Below are 23,358 nucleotides of genomic sequence, written 5' to 3' on the forward strand. Positions count from 1 at the left end.
TTTAATTTCATCACGTATTTATTAAAGACAATCATTTATAGTCTATAAAAAAATTTGCCCAATATACACAAAATTTCCTGATAATGGTAATTAGAAAGAACTACTCCCCTCCACCAGGTCCACACCAATATTCAGTCTAGATTGGTTTAATCTTGAAGTGTAACCCAATAAGACTGAAGACCAAACACTTCAGGTCCTGAACAAGATAATAAAATACTCGTAAGCCTTCTGGATCTCTAAAACATAAAGGAAAAAAAGAGTTTAGAGAGCTGTAAAACTGGAAGAAAAGGAAAAAAAAAACAACCATTTATTATCTACCAAAATGTTCCCTATCAAGGTGTATAAACTACATTAAAACTTTGATCAAACTAATGTCCATAAAGAAGGAAAAGGTCACATATTAACAGAAACTGATCATGGTAGTCACGCCTGTAATCTCAGCTATTTTGGAGATGGAGACAGGATTAATCATGGTTCCAGGTTAATCAGGTAGAAGTTAGGGAGATCGTAGGTAAAAAGGTAAAAACAAAAGGGCTCAGAAAGCATGAAACCCTGGGCTCAACCCCCTAGTATTATCTAAATAAATAAATACCTTGAGGTAAGTTAAAGATTTTTAATGGGGAAATAAAAAGGAAAAAGCTAGTGATAAAAAATTAAAATCTCAATTTGTATTTGTTTGTGCTTTTTGTTAAAAAACTTTTTGCCAGCACTATGGCTTTCTTGCTTACTGCTGGTGCTTTATCACTTTAACTTGATGGAGTCTAGTGAACTTTTCTGAGATCCCCTAGATCTCAGCTTCCTCTGTGTATGTGTATGTTTGTTTTTGAGACTGTCTCAAAATATAGTTCAAGTCCAAGTTGGCCCTGAATCTCCTGCTTTAGCCTCTGGCCTCCAGTCATTTATAGTTATGACAACTAAACTTCTGCTTTGACCTCCTAAGATTGCATGCATTTCCACAATGTCCAGCTCCTATGTATTTTTTAATGCAGAGGAAAAAATATATACTAATAAACATTGTCTAATTGACAAAAAAAAGCAAATCTTTCAGGTCTACTTTTCTGTATTTCCTATAATAAGCATATATTACTTGTGAGATTCAGGGAAAAATGCCTACCAACTTTAAAGCAAAATATTGCTTACTCCAAATCCTTAAAACACAGGAGTCAAAGAGACTGCCAAGTTCTAAGGACTCTTTATGGTACAGAGATTCATGTCTCAATTTTATGATTTACCCCACTGAATTGTATACTTTAGTTGCTTGGCCAATATTTCATCTACTGTTCTGTCTGCTCCTTTGTGACTCTCTTGTGTCACTGACAAGTTTTTAGTCACCATGACTGAATGAAACCTAAACGTAAAGGCAGCAACTTTGAATATTCATAGCAACAATCAATGGACTTTCCCTCTATGGGTAAAAATCTTCTTATGTCTATGATGGCCCATCATAGTGAACACACCTAGACTTTTTTGTCATTATGCCCTAAACAATGTAGTTTAACAACTATTTACACAGCACATTGTATTAGGTATTCTAAATAATCTAGAGATTATTTAAAGGAAACACTGTACTGTTTTCTGAGACTTGAGTGACCACAAACTTGGTCTGAGGGGTTCTTGGAACCAATTCCCTGTGGCTACTGATGTACAACAACAATTTGGAGTCCCTTTCTCAAGAGGGGGAAAATTCTGCCCACTTCTGTTTTGCATTTGCACCACATCTTCCTATAATGGGCTGGTCCAAGTTGGCTGAGAGTTTCTTAGCAATCTGCTCTAAAACAGTCAAATCTGATATAAGGATCATATATACTTACTTGGATTGATTGACATCAATAAGAGAACCAATTTTTGATGTTGTGAAAGAAATGTGCTCATCTCCAATGACGATCTCAAGCTCCTAGAAACAGTAATAAAAAAAAATATCTACGTTGGGCAGAAATAAATCATTCATTAGGGGAGAAAGACTCATTTGTTACCCAAACTCTATTATAGATAGCTCCAAAAGCAAGGGCAGCTTACTAAAAGCACTAAATTATTAAGCACTAGAAATAAAGACAACACTGTTTAGCCCTTGAGAAGATCAGCCTCTCAGGGCTCCAAGACCTCTGAGATTTATAAAAATTTACACACAGTTTTGTGTATGTGTTTTCATTGTAAGCAAGGAAGATAGATTTCTTTTAAAAATACCAAAGGACCCAACCTTTCTTGGCAACATGGGACAAAGGAAATGATTCCAGACACTTAGTTTGATCCCAACTCTGTCACTTACTAGCTGTATGATTTGGGTGGAGTCTTAATTTCTAAGTAGTTACAGAAGCCCAACAAACCTTCAAAAAAGTCCCTGGGGTACCTGCTGGGCCATTTATTTTTCCCAGGACTTGGGAACGAAGAGGTAAGACAAACAAACCAAATGAAGATCTCTGCCCTCATAGAACTTATGTTCTAGTGATACCCCCCATCCTTCCCTCCCTCCTTTCCCTTCATTTCTTTTTCCTTCCTCCTTCTCTTTCCTGTCCTTTCAAGCCAATTATGGGGGTGGAACTCAGGGCATCATGCTCAACTTGCTTGCTCATGGCTAGTGTTGTACCACTTGAGTTTCAACTCCAGCCTGGCTTAATGCTGGTTATTTTGAAGATGGAGTCTCAGACTTTTCTGCTGATCCTCTAGGTCTGTACCTCCTGACTAGCTAGGATTATAGGTGTGAGCTACCAGCCTTGGAGATTTTTTCTTCTTTTTAAAAGAAATAGCACAGGAAAATCTTATCTCTGATTAAATACCAAAAAGCTGGAAATAGAGCTGTGGCTCAAGTGGTAAGAGTGCTAGCCTTGAGCAAAAAAAGCTCAGGGACAGCACCTAGGCCCTGAGTTCAAGTTCCAAGACCAGCTTGCATACGTGCGTGTACACATGCACGCACACGCGCGCACACACACACACACACGCACAAATGAAAATGTCAAAAAGTTTGCACTCGGGCTGGGAAGGTAGCTCAGTGGTAGAGTGCTTGCTTTGCATGCATGAGGCCCTCGGTTCCATTCCTCAGCAGAACGCGCAGAAGTAGCCCTGAGGCTCAAGTGGTAGAGCGCTAGTCTACAGCTGAAGATCTGAAGGACAGAGTTCAGGCCCCAAGCCCGACAAAAAAAAAATAAAATAAAGTTTGCACTCATCTTTCATTCTATTCTCCTAAAAGTTGAAAGCCTCTATAGGACAATATGACAACAACAAAACCCCAAACTAATATATTTTACAATTTTAATAAACATAATCACTACTGAGCTCTTACTATACAGTGGTACTATTTTAATTAATAGATATACAGCAGTGAAAAGAATATGTTAAATTTTATATATATTTTACCATATGTATATAATATTTGTTATAATATAGAAGAGCTCAGGGATAGCACCTAGGCACAGAGATCAAGCTCCAGGACTGACAGAAGAAAAAAAAAAAGTTCTCAACCAGGTGCTGGTAGTTCATGCCTATAATCCTAGCTACTCAGATGGCAATCTGAGAATCATGGTTTGAAGCCACAACTGGCAGAAAAGCCTCTTATCTCCAGGTGACTACCAAAAAGGCAGAAATGAAGGAGTAGGTCAAGTATTAGAATACCAGCCTTCAGTGAAAAAGCCAAGTGAGAGCTTAAGGCTCTGAGTTCAAGCCCCAGTGCCAGCATAAAGAAAAAAAAAATCTTTCACTTGAGGGTCAGTTGTAGTGAGAGGATAAGAAAAGTAAATGCGGGGCTGGGAATGTGGGTCCGTGGTAGAGTGCTTGCCTAGCATGAATGAAGCTCTGGGTTCGATTCCTCAGTACCACATACACAGAAAAGGCCAAAAGTGGTGATGTGGCTCAAGTGGTAGAGTGCTAACCTTGAGCCAAGAAGCTCAGAGATAGTGCCCCAGAACTGGCAAAAAAAGAAAAGTAAATGCAATGTTTTTAGACAATGACATAATGAACACAATAAAACAGGTCTTATTTGTAAAAAAAAAAATTATTGGAAGCATCTTCTTAAGACTGGATGGACAGACAAGATGGCACCAAGGAAGTAACATTTGAATACCTCAATAATAGGCTGTACAGTGTTAAAAGAAGTATAGTTTAGGCAGAAGGCAGACCAGTGCACAGGGCCCACTAAGAACAATCAAGGTATGTCTGGGAATAGCAATGAACCAGTGAAGTCAAATAGAAATATTTCCTGTTAATTCACCTAAATATGACAATAGCTTTTTTTCACTCAAATATGACAGTGGCAGTTTTGTAATTACCCCGGTGGTCTTGAGAATGATCACACAAGCTGTGATTTGAATACTTAGCTACTTATGATTTTTCTTCCACTAGACTGTTGAAATAATTATGTTCTATTTACTTTGTGCTCTCCACAATGCTTTGTTCTAGCAGTTTACATGGTAAATAAGGTAGACAGCAAAACCTTTGAGAAGACAGTGGTATTTCACAAGAAGAAATTCAGAGTTAGGCCATAGCTGGCCAGCCATACCACTTGCTCCTTCTGGTCCTAATTATGGAATTAATGTTCCCTCTGACCAAAGTGCCGGCAATCTGCTTCATGCACATCGCAGAAACACACCATAAGTGAATTCAATGTCATGTGCAGAAAAATAAACTTTATCTTCCAAGACTTCTTTCCTACAAGTATAGTCAATAAACACACTCACTTGTCGGCCTACTCGGTCAGGGGGAGGCCATAAAGCATCATCCTCTTTGGTAATTTCACTGTCATCAATTATTCTCTTCAGTTCCTCCATCACACTTTTATGTACATAAGCCTGAAATTAAAATTAAAAAAACAAACAAACAGAATTTAGGTTGTATCCCTAAGCAACACACTTAGAAAGTGATAGACAATAAGAACCACTGCTCTTGAAGACCTATCTGGGGCACCTCCTTAACTGGAAAGACATTTATGCTTGACTCTAACATGCTGAAATAAGAGGTCAGGTTAGAAGCACTCATTGACAATACTTCAGCTCCCCAGCTACTTATTGACACATTGGTTCACCCATGTGGAAAGTCTGTAAATCATTCCTGCTATGTTTTGAAAGTTTGTTCACCCTCCAAAATTTACATTAAAACATAATCTCAAGGCAACAGTGTAAGAGTTGGGATTTTAGATTATACCACAAGGGTAGAAGGACTCAAGGCAATGAGCTGCCCCCATTTTGTTCTTAATGCTTTGTAAGGACACAGAATTTGCTATTTTTGGAGGATGCAGCAACAAAAAAACATCTTGAAAGCAGATACTGGGTCCTTATCACACACTAAACCTGACAGAGGCTTGATCTTGACCTTTACTGAGAGAGACAAGGTATCACTATAGACTAGTATTACTTGAACACAATTTGTGTCCCCCCAAAAGTCAGTAGTAACTGATTTATTGTTGTAAAAGAAAATAGCAGCCAGGCACTGGTGGCTCACACCATAGCTACTCAAGAGGCAGAGATCTGAAGATTGTGGTTCAATGCCAGAGCCCAGGCCCTGAGTTCAAGCCCCATGACCGACAACAACAACAAAAAAAGGAGCTAACAGAACTAATGTACCTGTTTATAAATACTGGTCTACTTTTCTATTCTTTATCCCTAGAAAGAACAGGAAAGGCTAAACTGAAAAGAAGGGAAAGTCCATACCTCTTTTCTGATCATGACATCATTTTTGTAATTGCTGTTGTTGGCATATCTTAATTTCCCTATGAAAAACACAAAATATGTGCAATGAACAATAAGAACATATGAACAAAAGATCATTGAACTCCCAAGACTATTAGCTTTGCCCAAACTATATCCTGTTCTTCAAAATGTCTAACAGATTTACTACTTGTACCCATGGTATTCAACCACTTTAGTCTTTTCAGTCCTTCACTTTGGGCTATTAAACACCTGCCAGATGCCATCTAACTACAGTGTAGCTACAGTTCAAGAAAAAGGGAGTCCCCAGGTACTGGTGGTTCACACCTGTAATCCTACTACTCAGGAGGCTGAGAACTGAGGATGGCAGTTCAAAGCCAGCCCAGGCAGGAAAGTCAGTGAGATTCTTCTTTCCAATTAACCACCAGAAAACTAGCAGTGGCGCTGTGGCTCAAAGTGATAGAGTGCTACCTTAAGCAAAAGAGCTCATGTACAGCACCCAGGTCCTGAGTTCATCTGACATCCCCTCCCCCCACAAAAAAGTGAGGCAACTATGGTGTGGTAAAAGGACACAAACAGGCTGTTTTCTGACTTTGACAAATTACATTTTTGCAGGTTAATGCCTTCAACTAAAAATTAGGAAAACTGATAAATTATCTCAAGAGGATATGCGTTCAGGAATTGAGTTGTAAAAGCATTGTGAAAACTGTAGAATGCTGCTTGAATGTTTTTTAAGCTTTCCCCCCTATTTTCTATTATTATCTCCAAATAATTATATTAATAGCTTTCAATTTAACATATCTGTTAGTACAATGCATCTTGCTCAGTGTCACTCCTTCTGTCATTCCCCCTCACCTTTCCATCAATCTTTCACATCTCAAGTTTCCCATTTTCGTTTTCATGTACAAACTATTTACCTGTATTTTCATGTGACCATGAAACATGGATTTATTTCTGTGAGAGAAACGTTGTGTTCTTATCATTTGAGCACATTTGGCACATGTATAACCAAAGGAATAGTGTGGGTATATGGTGGGGATGGAGAACATAAAGAAAATACAACACATGATTTTTCCACGGTAGAGAAGACATGTGAAAAAAGACAAATAATTTATTCTACATCTCTGCACCATTTCTCTTCCTTAGATCTCTTTTCAGTTCATTCTCCAGATGATGGACAAACATTGTCTGGAGATATGTAGAAACATCTAATTAAATTATTCTAATACTGAGGCTGCAAATGGCTTCTCTTTGCCTTCCTGACAAAATATAAAGTCCTTAACATGACATACAGCTGAGCTGAGGTCCTGCCTGCTGGTTCAGTTTACTCTTGCAATATTCTCACACAGATGGAATCAATAAGCCTACTGTTTCTGCCTGAGCCATTCCATGCATCCTTTGGCCTCCGGCTTCTTTGCTGTGAATGCTGTCCAAAACAAGCTTCTTCAATCTTAAGTTTCCTAATCAACTCCTACCATGTACATACACACTGCAAATTTTCTATGCCTTTCAGGATCACTAGGAGTTTCTTGTATTTGTCTCTCATCTGGCTTTGAATCACAATCCTCAGATCTCAGCCTCCTGGGTATCTAGGATTATAGGCATGAGCCACCAGCGCCAGACTTCAGTTGCAATTTTTTATTTTTCTGCCAGTCCTGGGGCTTGAACTCTGGACCCGGGCACTGTCCTTGAGCTTCTTTCGCTCAAGGCTAGCACTTTACCCCTTGAGCCACAGCGCCACTTCCAGCTTTTTTCTGTTTATGTGGTACTAAGGAATCGAACCCAAGGCTTCATGCATGCTAGGTAAGCACCCTACCACTAAGCCACATTCGTAGCCCTCAGCTGCAATTTTTTATCATCATGGATTCTCTTCTCTCCAATGCACCCTCCTAAATACCATTAACCAATCAAAGCTAATTGATTCTGCCTCCACCATTTCCGAACTCCTTTACACGTCTCTCCCCTATGGCTTTAACATTGCTACTCGCTCTACAGAATGCTATTCCCAAGCTTCACAAGGCTGGCTTCTCTTAATCTACAATAGGTTCAAACATCCACTCTTCAGAAAGCTCTCTTAAGATACCTTATCTCAAAGCAGTGTGTCCATTAATTATTCCAACATTTTGTTGTCCCTGAACACCCTCTGGAATCATTCTGGTTTACGGTCTCTCCTAGCACTGAAACACAAGTTCTAGGGGAAGGGAAGTTAGTTTAGACAATCTCCTTTACTTCCCCCAACGGACAGAGCAGAACCTGGCACAAGGCAGGCGCTTACACAGCGTCTGTCACAATCTCAGCAATTTGCTTTTTTAAAGTCACTTAATAAACATCCTTGTATGTGGACAATAGAAAAAGCAGACAGCGCTTCCAGCACTACGGCGCGGTTCTCAGTCTCGGCCTCTTCCAGTTCCCGCCCATTCCGGAGCCCAGGCACCCCCAGGCCTGCTTCCAGCCCCCCGCGGGCGAGGGCCACTCTTACCGTCGGGCCGGAACTCAAACTCCAGGAACTCATGACCGAACTTGCCTTTGTGGCCTACATAGTAACGAAGATAAAAGTCACTCTCCATGGTCCACAACCAACCAGAACCGAACTTGACGATCAAACCACCCCACCGCAGCCTGCGCCTGGTACTGACGTTAGCCGCGGCGCGCGGAAGTGACGGAAGACACGGCGTCACTGGCACCATTTTTTAATTGATGGAGGCTGGAACACGCCCCCTCGTCCGGGGCGGGAACAAGATTGCCACGCCCCTCTCCCTGGGGCGGGAACGGAGTTACCACGCCCCCTCGCGTTGGGCCCAGAACCTCGTTGGGCCCAGAACCGCGTTGCCACGCCCTGTCCCAGAGCCCGAGGCAAGAGCCAGGCCCCATCTTGACGGCTCCAGGTCAGGGCCCGCGCCTCAGACCCGCCGTTTATGGGCGGCCTCTGGGCGTCCATTCCGGGATCTGCAGCTTGAAGACTTTGGGCCCAATACTTGGGAGATTGCCACCGGATTCAACTGCAGTTTAAGGATACAGACTTGTGTGAGTCAGACAGGCTTTTCATGTCTGTACTTAAGTTGTCTCCACAGTCAATGGGTTGAAATGACCCAGACTCTCCAGTACACTCCCATTTATGTGTATCAAAAGTTGACTCTATTACCATAGCTAAGATATGGAACCAACCCAGATGCCCCTCAGTAGATGAATGGATCAAGAAAATGTGGTATATAGACACAATGGAATTCTCTGCCTCCATCAGAAAGAATGACATTGCCCCATTTGTTAGGAACTGGAAAGGCTTGGAAAAAATTATATTAAGTGAAGTAAGCCAGGCCCAAAGCAACATAGGTCCCATGGTTTCCCTTATTTGCAATATCTAGTATATGTATGAGTCAAGCAGAAAAGGTCAGATAAGTTGATGTTAGGGAAATGAACCCCAAGATAAGTATTCAAGTTTTTTTTTCTTTCATGCAATTGTTTCTAACATATTTATAAGATGATTTCTATGTTGCTTTGTATATCTCTCCCACACAGTATAACCCCTGCTTTCATTGTATTTGATGTTGGTATAATTTGTGGAGGGGAGGGGCAAAAACAAATCATTTAACTAGGGATACAGGTGGGCCCATTGCAACAATGAGATGTACAAGTCGTTATGTCTAAAAATGAACTTCACAACTTTGGTGGGGGGGGAGGATCAGGTGGGGGGAGTTAGGGGGAGTATGAGAAGGGAGGAGAAGGGGAAACAAAGAGGAGGCAACAATGCTAGATAAGAAATGTACTCATTATCTTGCCATGTAATTGTAACTCCTCTGTATGGTATTCTCACACACACACAAATGGACTCTAATTCAAAGATGGTTGTTAGTTTGGATCTTACCTGTGTGTGCATTGGGCTTGAACTCAGGGACTGGACTGGGTACTGTTCCCTTAACATTTTTGCTTAAAGCTGGTGTTCTACCAGTTGAGCCACACTGCTACTTTTCAGCTTTTTGATGGGGTTAGAGTATATTAGCCTTTACCAGAAAATTACACAGACCTCCAGGTACACAGAACAAAGAAAAGGTTTATTGCCAGTGAAGGGTCCAGCTAGACCCCTTCTCACAAGAGAGAAGTGCCAGCTATTGTCTGAAGTGACCTATATAATGTAGGAGGTCTGGGAGGGGCTAGAAGGGGCTAGGAGGCAGAGACCCTGATGTGGATGTGAGGACCAGGGGTAGACTAGGATTTATCACTGCTGCCCAAGTAGTAGTAGGGGCCCTGATGCTCACCAGACCTGAGAGTCACTCTGAGGGGATCTTACTGCCTTATATGGCGGTAGCTGGGCCAGAGCAGTGCCATCTCAAGGTAGGCTGATTATTTATTGCCTTTATCAAATGGGCCCAGTGTTGCCTAGGAAAGGAACATGCTAAGCTGTGGAGAGGGGAAGGAGTGTGATAAGCTTGGGAAGGGGACTTATTGGGCTAACAGATGGTTAATTGGAGATGAGTTTATGGATTTTCCTGCTCTGGCTGGCTTCAAGCTACCATCATCAGATCTCAGCCTCCTGAGTAGTTAGAATTACAGGTGTGAGCCACCAACGCCTGGCTCCAAGTTAGTACTATTGAGAGGTGGTGGAACCTTTTATTGAGGTAGTGAAGGGTTTTAGCCTATGAAGATGTGACCTTAAAAGGGGCTGTTGGACCAAAGTTCTTCTTTTCTCTTTCTCCCAATTAGGTTTCTTTGACCACATGCTCTCCAGCTTGATGCATTGCTTAGGATGCACAAAACAGTGGGTAAACTGATCATGGACTGAAACCATGATCAAAATAAATGTTTTCTTTGTAAAAGTTGAGTATTTTCTGGCCTTTACTGATCTCTAGGAAATACTGTGCATTGAAATTAAGTTGAATTATTTGATTTTGCACTGCCCAGTCATTCCATTTACGCAGCAGTTCTTAGCTGGAGATTACAAACACTGACACTAAGGCCTCATCTCAAACCCATGAAAACTTTCTCTGGTGAGTCAAGGTTGGGGACCACTGCCCAAGTGAAAGTGCTAACATAGCTTTGCATTCGTAGGAGCTGTCTGTGTTTGAGTAGGTCAAGGACCATCAGAATCCCAACTATAAAAGTCCACTTCAGCTTAGCCAATTTCTAGCTGCGATGAAAGGGATCTAGAGACAGAGCTGAGATAATGTCATTTTTGGGACCTGGGATTCTTTTCATTGTTACTGTCCTGTGAATCAGGCCTGTAGTCTCTGATTCTCATTCCCAGTCTTCAAATTTAGTCCTTTTCTTCCTGAAAAGACATTGGTAGAATATAGACTAGGTATGCTGGGGAGAAAAAAAAGTCACTGGAGATTTGGGTTAAAAAACTCCCATTTAACACCAATCATCAATAAAAACCACTTTGTACAATTATTATAAGAAAAAAATAAGCCAGAGGGTGGCTAACACCTGTAATCCTAGCTACTCAGGAGAATGAGATCTAAGGATCAAGATTTAAACCCAGCCCAGGCAGAAAAATCCCCGAGACATTCTTATCTTCAATGAACCACTCAAAAACTAGAAGTGGAGGTGTGGCTTAAAGTAGTAGAGCACTTGAATAAAAGAGTATAGGGACAGTGCCCAGGCCCTGAGTTCAAAAACACATGAACAGCAATAACAAGTGATTTTCTGTGACTTAGGTGAACAGATTCATTTTAAACTTCAGATGTCTCATTCTGAAACAAGCATCATAGGGCTGTATCTCAGTGGTAGAACACTTTTCAGCATGTAAAAGGCCCTGGATTTGAGCCCCAACACTGTAAAAATGTTAAAATGATCTTGGTTCAAAGCCAGTCCAAGCAGAAAAGTTCTCATGACACTCTTATTTCCAATTAACCACTCAGAAACTAGAAGTGAGCTGGGCACCAGTGGCTCATGCCTGTAATCCTAGCTACTCAGGAGGCTATGATCTAGGGATCACAGTTCAAAGCCAGCTCAGGCAGGAAAGTCCGTGAGACTCTTATCTCCAACTAACCACCAGAAAACCGGAAGTGGCTCTGTGGCTCAAGTGGTAGAGTGCTAGCCTTGAGCTGAAGAGTTGAGGGACAGGGCCCAGGTCCAGAGTTCAAGCCCAACGAATGACAAAAAACAAAACCCCGAAAAATTGGAAGTGGGGCTTAGTGGTACTTGCCTCACATGCATGAAGCCCTGGGTTCAATTCCTCAGTACCACATACACAGAAAAAGCCAGAAGTGGTGCTGTGGTTCAAGTAGTAGAGTGCTAGCCTGGAGCAAAAGAAGCTCAGGGACAGTGCCCAGGCCCAGAGTTTAAGCATGAGGACTGGCAAAAAAAAAAAAAAAACAACCCAAAAACAAAAACAACACAACACAACTCCCCCCCCCCCAAACTGGAAGTGGTACTGTGGCTCACATGGTAGAGCACTAGCCTTGAGAACAAAGCAGCTCTGGGATAGCGCCCAGGGCCTGAGTTCAAGCCCTATAATCAACAACAAAAAAATAAGTAGAGCAAACAGACTAGAAGTATGGCTCAAGCAGTACAACTGTCTAACAAGTGTGAAATTCTGAATGCAAGCCCCAAGTACTGCCTTAACTGCAGATCCCCTTCCCCAATTAAAAAAAGGATTGGAAACTAGTTTTCTATTATAAACTGCTATGAAGCCATGAGATGTCCATGTCAACTCCTGGACTGAGCTTGTTTATGTGTTTGTTCTTTGAATCATCATAAAAACATCTTTTTTTGTGGTACTGAAGTTTGAACTCAGCACCTCTTGCTTCCTAGTCTGGTGCTCTACCACTGAGCCATGTCTCCAGCTTTATTTTTACTGGGTATGCAGTCAGGCATACCTAGACTGTGAATTGTCTACTTTAGGCTTCCCATAGTTGCTGGGATCTGTTCAGCTTCTCTTCCTGAAACATCAATCCTTCTGATCTCAGCCTCCCAAGAAGCCAGAGTTACAAGTCATCAGCACCCAGTGATTATCACAACAATCTACAGATTATAATTGGCTTTAAGTGCATAGAGACATTAGGCAATTGCCACAAAGTTATTTTCCACTAGTGAAATTATAAAAAATTATAATGTAGAGTGAATCTGGGCATCTGTAGATGTGATTAACAATAGTGCTGAGAAATATTAAGGACACTTCACAAAGTCAGGCTATAAAGTAACCTAGATTTTTTTTTTGTTGTTAGGTCATGGGGCTTGAACTCTGGTCCTGGGTGCTGTACCTCAGCTCTTCAGCTCAAGGTGAGTACTCTACCACTTGAGCCACAGTGCCACTTCTGGTACGTAATTGGAGATAAGTCTCACAGACTTTCCTGCTTGGGCTGGCTTTGAACTGCAATCCTCAGATCTTAGCCTCCTGAGTAGGTAGGATTACAAGTGTGAGCCACTGGTGTCTGGCTAACCTAGTTTTTTTTTTATATGAAACATAACATGGTATAGTATACTTGAAAGAGTATGGTTTGAATCTTCAGTGCCTGAATACAGCATTACTTATTGAGCACCTACAGTGTGTCATTTTAGGAAGACAGATCTTTATAGAGCTCGTGGAAGATATAGTTAAGGAGCATATAAGCAATTACAATGTAGGAATGTTACCAATAGAGGAATCATAGAATACACTGGAAACGCATGGGTGGGTCACAATCAGGTCAGGGGACTAAGAAAGCTTCCTGAAGGAAATGTTCCAGATACAGGTCCCAGAATGAAGCAATTAGAATACAGACCTGACGAGGTTGCAGAATGTGCAGAGGGCTTTAAGCACGAAAGTGGAAAGAGATGTTGGTAACATGACCTATTGTATTTTGGAACGATCATTTTGGCTCTTACATTGTAAGATGGATTGGAAAATGGACTAGAAGTATGAAATTGGGAGAAGTAGTTGTTAATCTATGAGAGTGGTTAAATAAGATGATGACTCATACTCAGATAATGGCAATGGAAACAGAAAAAAATGGTTGGATCTGAGATAGATGATCACAATTTAAGGGACAGGGAAAGGAGACTAAGTTGTAGCCAGAGAGGTAGGGGCAAAACCTGTTATGGTGTTCTGGAAGCCAGAATAAAAGTGGTCCAAGAAGAGTGGCAGTGTTAAATATAATTTCCAAGTCAAAGAAAATAAGGACTCAAAGTGTGTGCAAGATTTATAATAGAGGAGGTCTGGATAACCTTGCTAAAAGCAATGTCATTGTCATGTGAGTGTCAAGGGGGAAGTTTTGGAATCCAAGTTGGCAGAAATTAGTATGTTGTTGTTTTTTTTTTTTGTCGGTCGTGGGGCTTGAACTCTGGGCCTCGGCGCTGTCCCTCAGCTCTTCAGCTCAAGGCGAGCGCTCTACCACTTGAGCTACAGTGCCACTTCCTGGCAGAAATTAGTATGGAAGCACAGTTACTAACCCAGACTGAGAGAAGAGGGGAGGCTGGGGTAGAGGCATTACCTAAATGGAGTATTTAAGGACAAATATGAGCCAGACAGAGGCAGGAAAAGAAATCCAAGCAGAGAATACACGTGCAATGGCTCTTTGGAACTACTCAAAATACGTGTACAGTATACACTATTGGGTATGGTGGTGTATACCTGTAATCCCAGCATTCAGGAGACTGGTGCAGAACGATGAGTTTGAGGACAGTCTAGGCTATATAGCAAGGCCTTCTCTCAAAGAAATTAAAAGCAGCAACAACTTCCCTCCCCCCGCCAAAAACAACAACAACAACAAAAACCTTCCATAGCATTATCCCCACTCCCCATTCTCAGTTCCACCCAGACTTGAGCTCCTTACAGCCCAGAGTTCCCTCTCGGATAGCTGGCCAGTTCCTCTCTCTGTCCAGACCTACCTGACACCTGGATAGGGGCAGATGCCATGTTGTTCCCTCTGCAGGGGGATATATGGCTCTTCTAATAAACCTTATAATAATCTTTCTCCTGTGCCTGCCTGTGCATTGTCCTGAGGGGGACCTCGTAATGGATCCTACCACTACCACCAACAAAAAACTGTATGGCACTGGGCAGCTACTTTTCCCATTTTTTTCATTTATAAAATGGGAATAGAAAATACTGAAAGAACTTATTTCACAGGATTGTTGCCAAGACTGAGATGATTTATGTAAAACATTTGGTATACATTAGAGATCCCACCCCTCATTAAAGCATCACAACAAAACAAAATTTACAGATTTAAAAAAATGAGTTTAATCTTTCTCTAGAAAGTGTACTGAGTTTACAAATGTTCACATTTGGTTTTCAGTTCACCAAGATGATGTCAGCACAGCTAATGAGACACAGCACACACCCTTTTAGTCCCTTCTGCCTCTGGATGAGAAGCCAGAGGGCAGAGGCACCAAGTACAGAAGCTAAATGACAAGAACAAAAAGAGAAAGAGTTAATGTGGCCCAACATTCTAACATGCTTGGCTATTACATCAAAATGGTAACTGGGGGTGGGAAGAGACAAACAGAATTTCCATTTGGATACACAGAGATGAAGTTTGCAAACCAGTACTTTAGCCCCAAATTAACAATAGCTTATAAAGAGCAAAATGCTATTTTTTAAAAGAACATGGTTTGTACAGTTTTTTCTGACATTTTTGTAAAAAAAGTATTAAAACCTTGTCTTATATATACTTATACAGGATTTTAAAAAAATTACTGTTTTATAGCACAAATTGTTTGCAAATGCAGCTTCTGCAGATTCTTGACTGTGCACGTGGTGCATAGCCTGAAGAACTTCCTGGTTTTCTTCATATTAACTAAAATTTTGAAGCTGTGATTTTTTTGTTTTAATGTTCTAAATTCTTCAAATTTTCCAGTACCCTAAAAATATAGCGTAAGAAGACTCTGATACTCTTATCTTCATGCATTTATGGGAAAGGAAATTACTTGAGACTAACTCATTGATATTCTGATAAATGTATGGCTGGAGTTTAGGGGTGATCACATTCCTGTGGGGTGTGGGTAGCTCTCTTCCATTCCCACTAGTATCTGTGTGTCCTATGACTAGGATCCCCTCTCCAGCCTCCATGTCTTTTTAAATATCCAGGTTTCTTTATCACACTTGAGAACATCTAAGAGGCTTTGATAACATTGCATGCTTTTGTGAAAATCCTCTTATCCTTAGTTTTCATTAACCCTATCAAAAAAAAAATCTTTAACCCAAGTATAGGAAAGTCAACACCCTTATGTGGCCTTAGGAAAACTTGAAGCCAAATAATGAATGCCAAGTGCTGTCAAGAATGCGCAAGAAACGTTTGCTTAATTAAATCAGAAAGTATTTTATAAAGTGCTTATGTTGAACCTATCATTCCATCCAGCCTCATTTCTTGCTAAGTCTGCTTAAGTCTTTTATTTCAGTTATGAATTACAGGTGGCTCCTTACAGTCCCCTTGATTCACATTTGTCTCCCCTGCCAGAAGCAACCTGGAATTCCTTCTTACGGTCATTTCTGTGATGACACTATTCCTCATCTCCTCTGTACCCCTGCAGTACTCTAAATGGAATCTATTCCTTTTTTCTATCCACTTGTATCTTTCTCTGAGCTTTGAAATGACAGGAAACATTTGATCTTCTTCATGTTTTTTGGTGGCCAGGCACATAGCTGGCATTTAGTATATGCTTTGGGGATGAACAAACTCCTATCACATAGATAAGTGGAGGGATTGGCAGTGCGTACTGCCATCAATTTCTATCCCATCTCATTCCCTTTGCCAGATGACATTACAGGTTACTTCAGTTTGTTTTTATTTTATAACCATGCTCTCAAGAATAAAGTTTTTGTTTTCCTTGTTCCTGGAAAGGCCTTTTCTGCCAGTATCCTGGTAAATTCACTGGAAAGAGCCACAGGATAAAAAGAAGCCAGTTTGATACCCTGTTCAGGCAGCCCAAAGTTGCCTCAGGACTACAGAAGGAAAAAGGATTGGGGTGGCTGATAACCTTTCTGCCTTCTTGGCATTCTCTAAGCCCCCTTCCAGCTCATATAATTCTATAATAATTCTATAATCTGTTATTGGTTGTGGATACGTATACACAGGGAACAAAAGGCAGCAGAAATGTAAGTATATCAAAATAAGGCTCAAAGTGGCTCCCAGTATAGGAGGAAGGTAGATCTGAATCCTTAGATTTTCTCTGACTTACTGCTATACAGAGCACAGTCCTCAATTTGTTGCTTGTAGGTTTCTCACATGGCTGCTGCTTTCATACTGCTTTTCTAGTGTTTTCAGGAAATCTAGCTGTCTCTGAGTAAAGTTGTGGGTTTCATCCTCACTCTGGAATTTCCGAAGCCATCATGATACTATTTTTCATTCCTGATCTCACTAATTTTTTTCTGCAAAGGCCAGGATCTGATTGAAGACTTAGAAACTATACATTAGCCAGTTTTATCTAATTCTCCAGGAAATTTAATATCTTTGTAGGCAGAGTTATATAGATTTCACTTTTTAACTGTCATAATTTTTCTTCAGTCCAACATAAACTTACTTTTCATCCTTTAAAGAATATTAGGAAGTAAGCTCCATAATTGCTGACTACCCCGTTCTTAAAATTCTGTTTTATGGGTTATCTAGGACAACTGCATTTCCCCTCTCAGTGGCTGTCTTGAAGCAGCACCAACACATGCATGCCCAGGCTCTGCAGCACAGTTTTCTTAGAGGTTAGGAGACCATGAGTGACACAGGTCCTAGGGCCAGGACAAGGGAACACCAGTGGGCTACCTGGAAAATTCAAAGGGTGTCATCAAGCTGGTGCTAACAGCCAAGCTTGCAGGAAGATGGAAATAGACATTTGCCTACGGGTGTCAAGCTTCACTATTTTAAGGTTAGTTATATGTCCTTTGCTTCTATGGAAGCCAAACACCTGCATGTTGTACTTGACTCCAGTCTCAAGAGGGAGTAAAGCAGCAGAATAGCAGAGTTTAGAAACACACTTGGGACAAGAAAGCCGCTAGGGACTGAATTCCTTCTGGGACTGTACAATTGCTTCCCATGATGGTCTCCTCAAAATAGTACTTCTCTCCACAGTTTCCCCTCCCCCCCACAAGGCCCAGGAAAAGCATAGAAGGTGTCCATAATGAAAAAAGAAATCTATGCATATACCCAGAGTTTTTCTTTTTATTTACAAAGCAGTAAACCAAATCCCTGCATGAATACACGTATCCAAAATGCTCTAATATTGCGTATGCCATTTCCCCTCAAACAGGACTTTAGGTTTGGCCACTTTTCTAACTTAACCATATCTATATGAACACATGATGGTAAGAAATCTAGTTATTACTTTAAAATGTTTCCTAAAGGAATGGTAGAGTGTGCAGGAAGGGAGAAAGAGGTATGATAAAAATCTATTCCACCATCCGTATCACCTGCACATGTCTTAGAGGTTAAGTGCCTAAGCCAGTCCCTGTAATACACTTGGGCTGTTCTGGAAATGCCTCTACTTAGCTCTGAAGTAAGGATGGTAGCCTTTAGCCTACTTCACCCCTGAGTCCTAAAAGGAAGCTGAAGATAACTACTCAAAGAGTGAACTTCAAAACAAAGACGTGCTGAGGTTTACATGTGTTGACTTGAACTCATGAGAGTTTCTGGCTCTGTGTATCTGTACCCTGACCACAGACAAGGAAGTCCAGGTGGAAGTCATGGCAACCACAGGTAAGCTGAGAGGCTTTCGCTGGCTTCTGGGTGGTCTCAAGAATAGCCAGAGGTAAAAAGATCTGCCTCTTCTACCACACATTTGCACATATCATGGTATCTGTTTTCTAAGCCATTTTTTTTTCACCCAGAGGCTTCTTTGAAAATTATATGCCCCTCTTGTGGATGGTTTTAAAATAAATTTCTCTTTATATATCTGAATAGCCATAGGTGTGCCTCTCCTCTACAGATTTGTCTCTCTCATATACATACACACATGTACACATACACAGAGTCTGTGTGTTGGACCAGTCATACCAAAAATAAATACTCTCACTTCTCTAAATTATTTATAGAACTAATCTTATTCTTGAAATATGTTAATAAATAATCTAAATGGGGGAGGGAGTTGAAGTGGTCTTTCTTTTTATACTTATGTTGGTGGATAGCCACAAAGCATAATCATTTTATTTACAAAAACCCCCAAACCTCCCAACCTAAAAAAGTGCCCCCCAAATCAAACATCCTCTGTAAATATAGTATTTAAATGAGTAAGGTACTGTACCATCGGCCCCCGTTTGGTTATGTACATCATGTTAGTCGCTCAGCAGTAGCCATTCCATGAATTCCTCATGGGTAGTGCAACCAGTTAAAAAAGTGTATAAAACATTATACATATAAAAACTCTCACATCCTTTGGATGTTTGCAGTTCATCATAACTTTGTGGTTACCTTTCCGCAACATAAATTTAAAAAAGTTACACTTTCTCTCTCTCTCTCTCTCTCTCTCACACACACCCACACCCACACCCACCCACACCCACACACAGACTCATACATAGGAAGCCATCCATCCAGTCATACACCATCCAGAGAGAGCAGTGCATGAGACTGAATTCCATGAGGCACGAAGCGGGTGGTCCCATCCTCAGGGCAGTCCATCATCTTCCAGACTTAATGCCACTCGCTGGGGAGATAGATAGATCAAAGAAATCATCATTAGATCCACAGGAGGTACTCTTTTTGGGTGTCAACAAAGTACTAGACATACTATTACTTTACAAATACTAGCTCGATAATCTTCAAACTATACCAGATGATAAGATTTATCATACTTATTTTACAGATGAGAAAATAAGGTTCGATGGGCTTATGTGATGTTTGCTTTGGATCACACAGCAAGCAGCAGAACCAAAGTTTGAACCCAGGTCTGTGTAAATCCAGAGCTGTAGCTTTTTTCATCATTCTGTTCTATCCCTTGTAAAGGAGGGTAGCAGAGATCTGGACTTTTCTCCCATATAGGATTTCAGATTGGGTGAACTTCAATAGTCTAGCTCTGTCACATGTTAAATCCTAGGCTATCCTGTCTCCAGGATATCAATTAGGTAGATGCAATGCTGCACTCTTCCCAAACAATTAAATATAATCAGAAGGCAATGCAAGTCAACTGAATTCAGCTCCTCTCTCACTCCATTCCAACTTTCCAGTCATTAGATGCTCATTTTCCTTCTTCCAAAAACGGCTGCCCATTTGATGGGGAGCCCACTAACCCCCAAGCCAGTCTAGTCTCTTGTGGAGAGTGGATTTAATTTTTTTCCTATACTGATGTTTCTTTATATCCTTCTCATGTTCCTTGATTCTATCTTTGACTCAAGGGGACTTCTAAACAGCAAAGCCCTTGAATTCCCTTTCCTTTATCTTGTTTTCTTCTCCCAATATACATCTAGATTTTCCTTAACTGATGTTTTCTGCCCTTCCATTTCCTAGATCTCATCCTTTGGATAGATGCTAGTTTAATTGTCATTTTCAAAGCTCTATGAATTTGGGCTCATCACTTCCCTTCCCTGAGTCTTAGTTTCATCATCTGTCAAATGGGACAAGAACCTATCTCATAGGGCTGATAGGAAATCAAATGAAATAATGCATGCCAAGTGGTTAATGTGATACCTAATACACACGGGGTCTGGAGTGTCCTAGGCTACCTGACCAGCTTATACTAAGTATCTTCCATCTCTGGGTATTCATTCTACAAATGATAAAAAAAAAAAAAGGAATTCCACTGCTTTTCAAGTCATCTTTGGGATTAACTGTAGGTTTTCGTGAATCCATTGTCATGTTCCACCAGCACAGTACTGGGGACTGTCTTATTCTCAGCAAGCCACCCTCCCACTCTCCTCCAAGACAGATCGACAGGCCAAAGACAGAGCCAAACAGTGGTAGCAGAGCTACCTGAGAAAGGGACAGAGGAGAGGACAGGTGGTGGAGAATACTGACTTCCAGGTTATTTAGTCCATAACATAGTGGAAGGGATATGAGCCTCTCTACACCTGCAGCTGGAAGTTTGAATCCTGGTTCTGGCACTTCTTGGCAGAACACCGAGAACAGTATCTCACACATAGTAGGTGCTCATGAAACCAGTGTCCTCATTCTATGACTTTCACTCTGCAGCTGTTGGAGGCTTACTTCTCAGGCCTTGGATTCTTCAGGAACAACTCCCTCAGTCATTTCCTTCTCTGGAACCAGTAACACTTTACAGGTGCAGATTGCTTTGTAATTTACAAAGTGTTCTCTTGTATGTGCTTTCTCATTTGAACTTTCTAAGCTCAGAAGGCAGATGGAATGGGGGTCATTCTCATTTTACAAATAAAAGTAGAGACAAATGAGCATGACCGGTGCTGACTGGTGGAACTGACGAGTCACCTTACTCCGAGCTCAATGCTTCTTATACTGAGTCTTCTCTAAGACATAAAAAATGTTAAAGCAACTGTGTGCCCGGACTTGCTAAAGTTAAGGAATCTCAAAGTCCATCTGCTGACCCTCCCCCGCACCTGCTCAACTCCCGTGTCTTCCCTTTATGAACCATTCACTTCAGCAGTTCTGTTTACCCCATACTTGATCTTTCTTCCACAGGCCATTTCCTTGGTCTGCAACTAACCCGTGTTTATCTGCCCCAACACCCAGCTTACAGTTTACAGTCTTCAAAAACAAGTCAGCCTTCTCGGATTGGCCACACTTGACTAGGTTTAGGCCTCACTCACCAGCCTATCAGGCTCAGAGTGGCACTGCCCTACCTTGCACTTGACGACAGGCAGCTCGGAAAGAGGGTTCTTCGGGAGCTGGTGCAGCTGTGACCTTGGTTCCCCAGGCAAGACAAAAAGCTCCTTGAGGGCAGGGGCTGGGTCTTCCAGTTCTCTGGTCTCCCCAACACAGGGCTCTGCCCACAGTGGGCGATCAAAGCTGCTGATTGCCTGACAGGGGGATGGACTGGATGACCCCTGAGGTCACACTCAGCCCCCTGACTCTGCTACATAACAATGACACCTGTTCAGCTACTTCATAGTCCTTGCTCCCCCAACAGGCCATGCTCCTTGTGCCTCTAAGCCTTTGTGCATGCTTCTGTCTGGAATGCCATTTTCCTCCTTCTCTACCTGGAAAACTGCCGTTAATCTTTCAATGACACAGTTCCACTTGTTGCTTTCTTTGTGAAGCATTCCTTGTCCAATTACCCAGGCAGAATTAATAGCTCCCTTGTTTCCACAGCAAACTATTTATTCAACAAATATGTCTTAGAAACTGGCTATCCTGTGCTATGCTCCAGGAAAACAGGCTAATCACATTAGATTTTGCTTTCAAGGACCTCACGATCTAGTGGGGAGACTACTAAGTAATAAGTGCACTGGGGTGGGACAGAGGCTGGGAAGGAGAGGCCCAGGGGACTGTGGGAGAACCACGCAAGTGCAAAGGCTTCCTAGAAGAAGAAAATCCTGAGCTTCCGCCATGGCATTTAGCACACAGTGGTACAAGTGTGTGGTGAGTATCTTGAGCTCTCCTACCAGCTTTTTTGGGGGGAGCAAGTGCATTCCTTAATGACCTCTGAACACTTGATATCTAATGGCACATAACTTGTACAGTATTTGTGGAAATGAATACATTCAAATTAAATAGTCCTAAGTACCCTCCCAGGCCAAAGGTTCTGAAAATCATTCAGTAGAGAGACATTTGGATTCTTTACTGCTAGGGAGAAACCCCACGTACAAGGTAGTCCTGCTATCCTGCTACTCTAACCACTTGCCTCAGCCTCTGTGTGGTCCCTAGGGCCCAATAGGATCCCTGATAGGATCTTGGCAAGGGTTAAGGGAGGGTGAAGGGAGGAAGGGTGGGAGGGAGGGAGGAAGGAAGGAAGCAAGCAAGCAAAGAAGGAAGGAAGGAAGGAAGGAAGGGAGGGAGGGAGGGAGGGAGGGAGGAAGGGAAAGGGAAGAATTCTCCCAGTAAGGAATACTTACTGCCGGATAGACATGGCCAATTTGAGTTGTCCTCCCTATATGAAGCTCATCTTCATCTTCCTCTTCTGTTGTTTTCCTGTACACTGGGTTGTCAAAATTCATGCTCTTGGTGTTCTTCCGCTTCCAGTTTCTCCAAATCAGGTAGCCACTCATGCACAGCAGGGCTATTACCGCTGGAAGAAGGGACACGTTACTCTGGACATGCAGAGGGCTCTGGTCCATTGCTCACACCTCGTTGCAGAGCTTGCCACCTCTCTAACGTGGCTGCCCCTTGCTCCTCAGGCATTGGATCTGCACGTTCCCTTTCTGCTGCATGGAAGGTCTCCTCTCATCTTCTCTTTCCTCAATTAACTACTCATCCTTTGAGATCAAGTGAAGTCGTCCTGCACTGTTCTAAGCAGGGTCTGCTGTTCCCTCATGTATGCTCCCAGGCCACAGTACTTTTCATATCTGTATTCCCAATCAGACTGAACCTTTGAGGGCAGGGTCTGTGCTTGTTTATCTCTGTAATGAGTACCTAGCACAGAGATGGTGCTCGGTGATACATGCTGAAAGAATGCGTGAATTCCTTCTCTATACCTTTACCCTAAGGTGGCTGCTTCTGTGGGCCTCTTAAAAACAAACAGACATTATTTTCCCATGTTGGAGTGGGAAGTATTTTTTTATTCTAAAGCTGGGACTTTATCCAAAGAGAATTATCTTCAGAAGGGGGTATGGAAGGACAACATGGGCTTTGGGTTAGAATAAGGGACTATATTAATGAGTGAAAAAAGACTTTTCCACAGAGCTAGGGAGCAATGAGGCAAGTAGCTTTGTAACTAACAAGCAATCACTCTGAGCCTTTCAGTGGAGGCTGGGTGA

The 23,358-nt window shown here is 41.8% G+C and overlaps 2 protein-coding genes across 2 annotated transcripts in view; both read right to left on the minus strand.

Annotated features, from left to right (window-relative positions):
* On the minus strand, positions 1-8,288 carry Magoh (mago-nashi homolog, proliferation-associated (Drosophila)). The gene is made up of 5 exons (XM_013022230.1): positions 8,113-8,288; positions 5,637-5,695; positions 4,668-4,778; positions 1,812-1,894; positions 1-236 (listed from the first exon to the last, which is right to left on the minus strand). Exons 1-5 carry the CDS (start codon positions 8,198-8,200, stop codon positions 137-139), a joined length of 441 nt encoding a protein of 146 aa, XP_012877684.1. The 5' UTR covers positions 8,201-8,288; the 3' UTR covers positions 1-136.
* Positions 8,289-17,245: 8,957 nt separating this feature from the next.
* Positions 17,246-23,358, minus strand: part of Lrp8 (low density lipoprotein receptor-related protein 8, apolipoprotein e receptor) — a 72,755-nt gene continuing 66,642 nt past the window's right edge. Inside the window, exons 17-19 of the mRNA XM_013022199.1 lie at positions 22,498-22,670; positions 21,286-21,462; positions 17,246-17,305 (exon numbers count right to left, since the gene is read on the minus strand). Of these exons, the coding sequence (XP_012877653.1) occupies positions 17,246-17,305; positions 21,286-21,462; positions 22,498-22,670 (410 nt within the window). The remainder of the gene's footprint in view (positions 17,306-21,285; positions 21,463-22,497; positions 22,671-23,358) is intronic.

The sequence above is a fragment of the Dipodomys ordii genome, unplaced genomic scaffold, assembly GCF_000151885.1.
Source record: "Dipodomys ordii isolate 6190 unplaced genomic scaffold, Dord_2.0 Scaffold61, whole genome shotgun sequence".
In the NCBI taxonomy this organism is placed as follows: domain Eukaryota; kingdom Metazoa; phylum Chordata; class Mammalia; order Rodentia; family Heteromyidae; genus Dipodomys; species Dipodomys ordii.

Coding starts and splice junctions, on each gene's coding strand:
- Magoh (XM_013022230.1), bottom strand. CDS start 8,200: ATGGAGAGTGACTTTTATCTTCGTTACTATGTAGGCCACAAAGGCAAG. Junction 1,895..4,667: donor CTGACCGAGTAGGCCGACAA/GTGAGTGTGTTT, acceptor TACTGTTTCTAG/GAGCTTGAGATCGTCATTGG. Junction 237..1,811: donor ATTGATGTCAATCAATCCAA/GTAAGTATATAT, acceptor TTTATGTTTTAG/AGATCCAGAAGGCTTACGAG.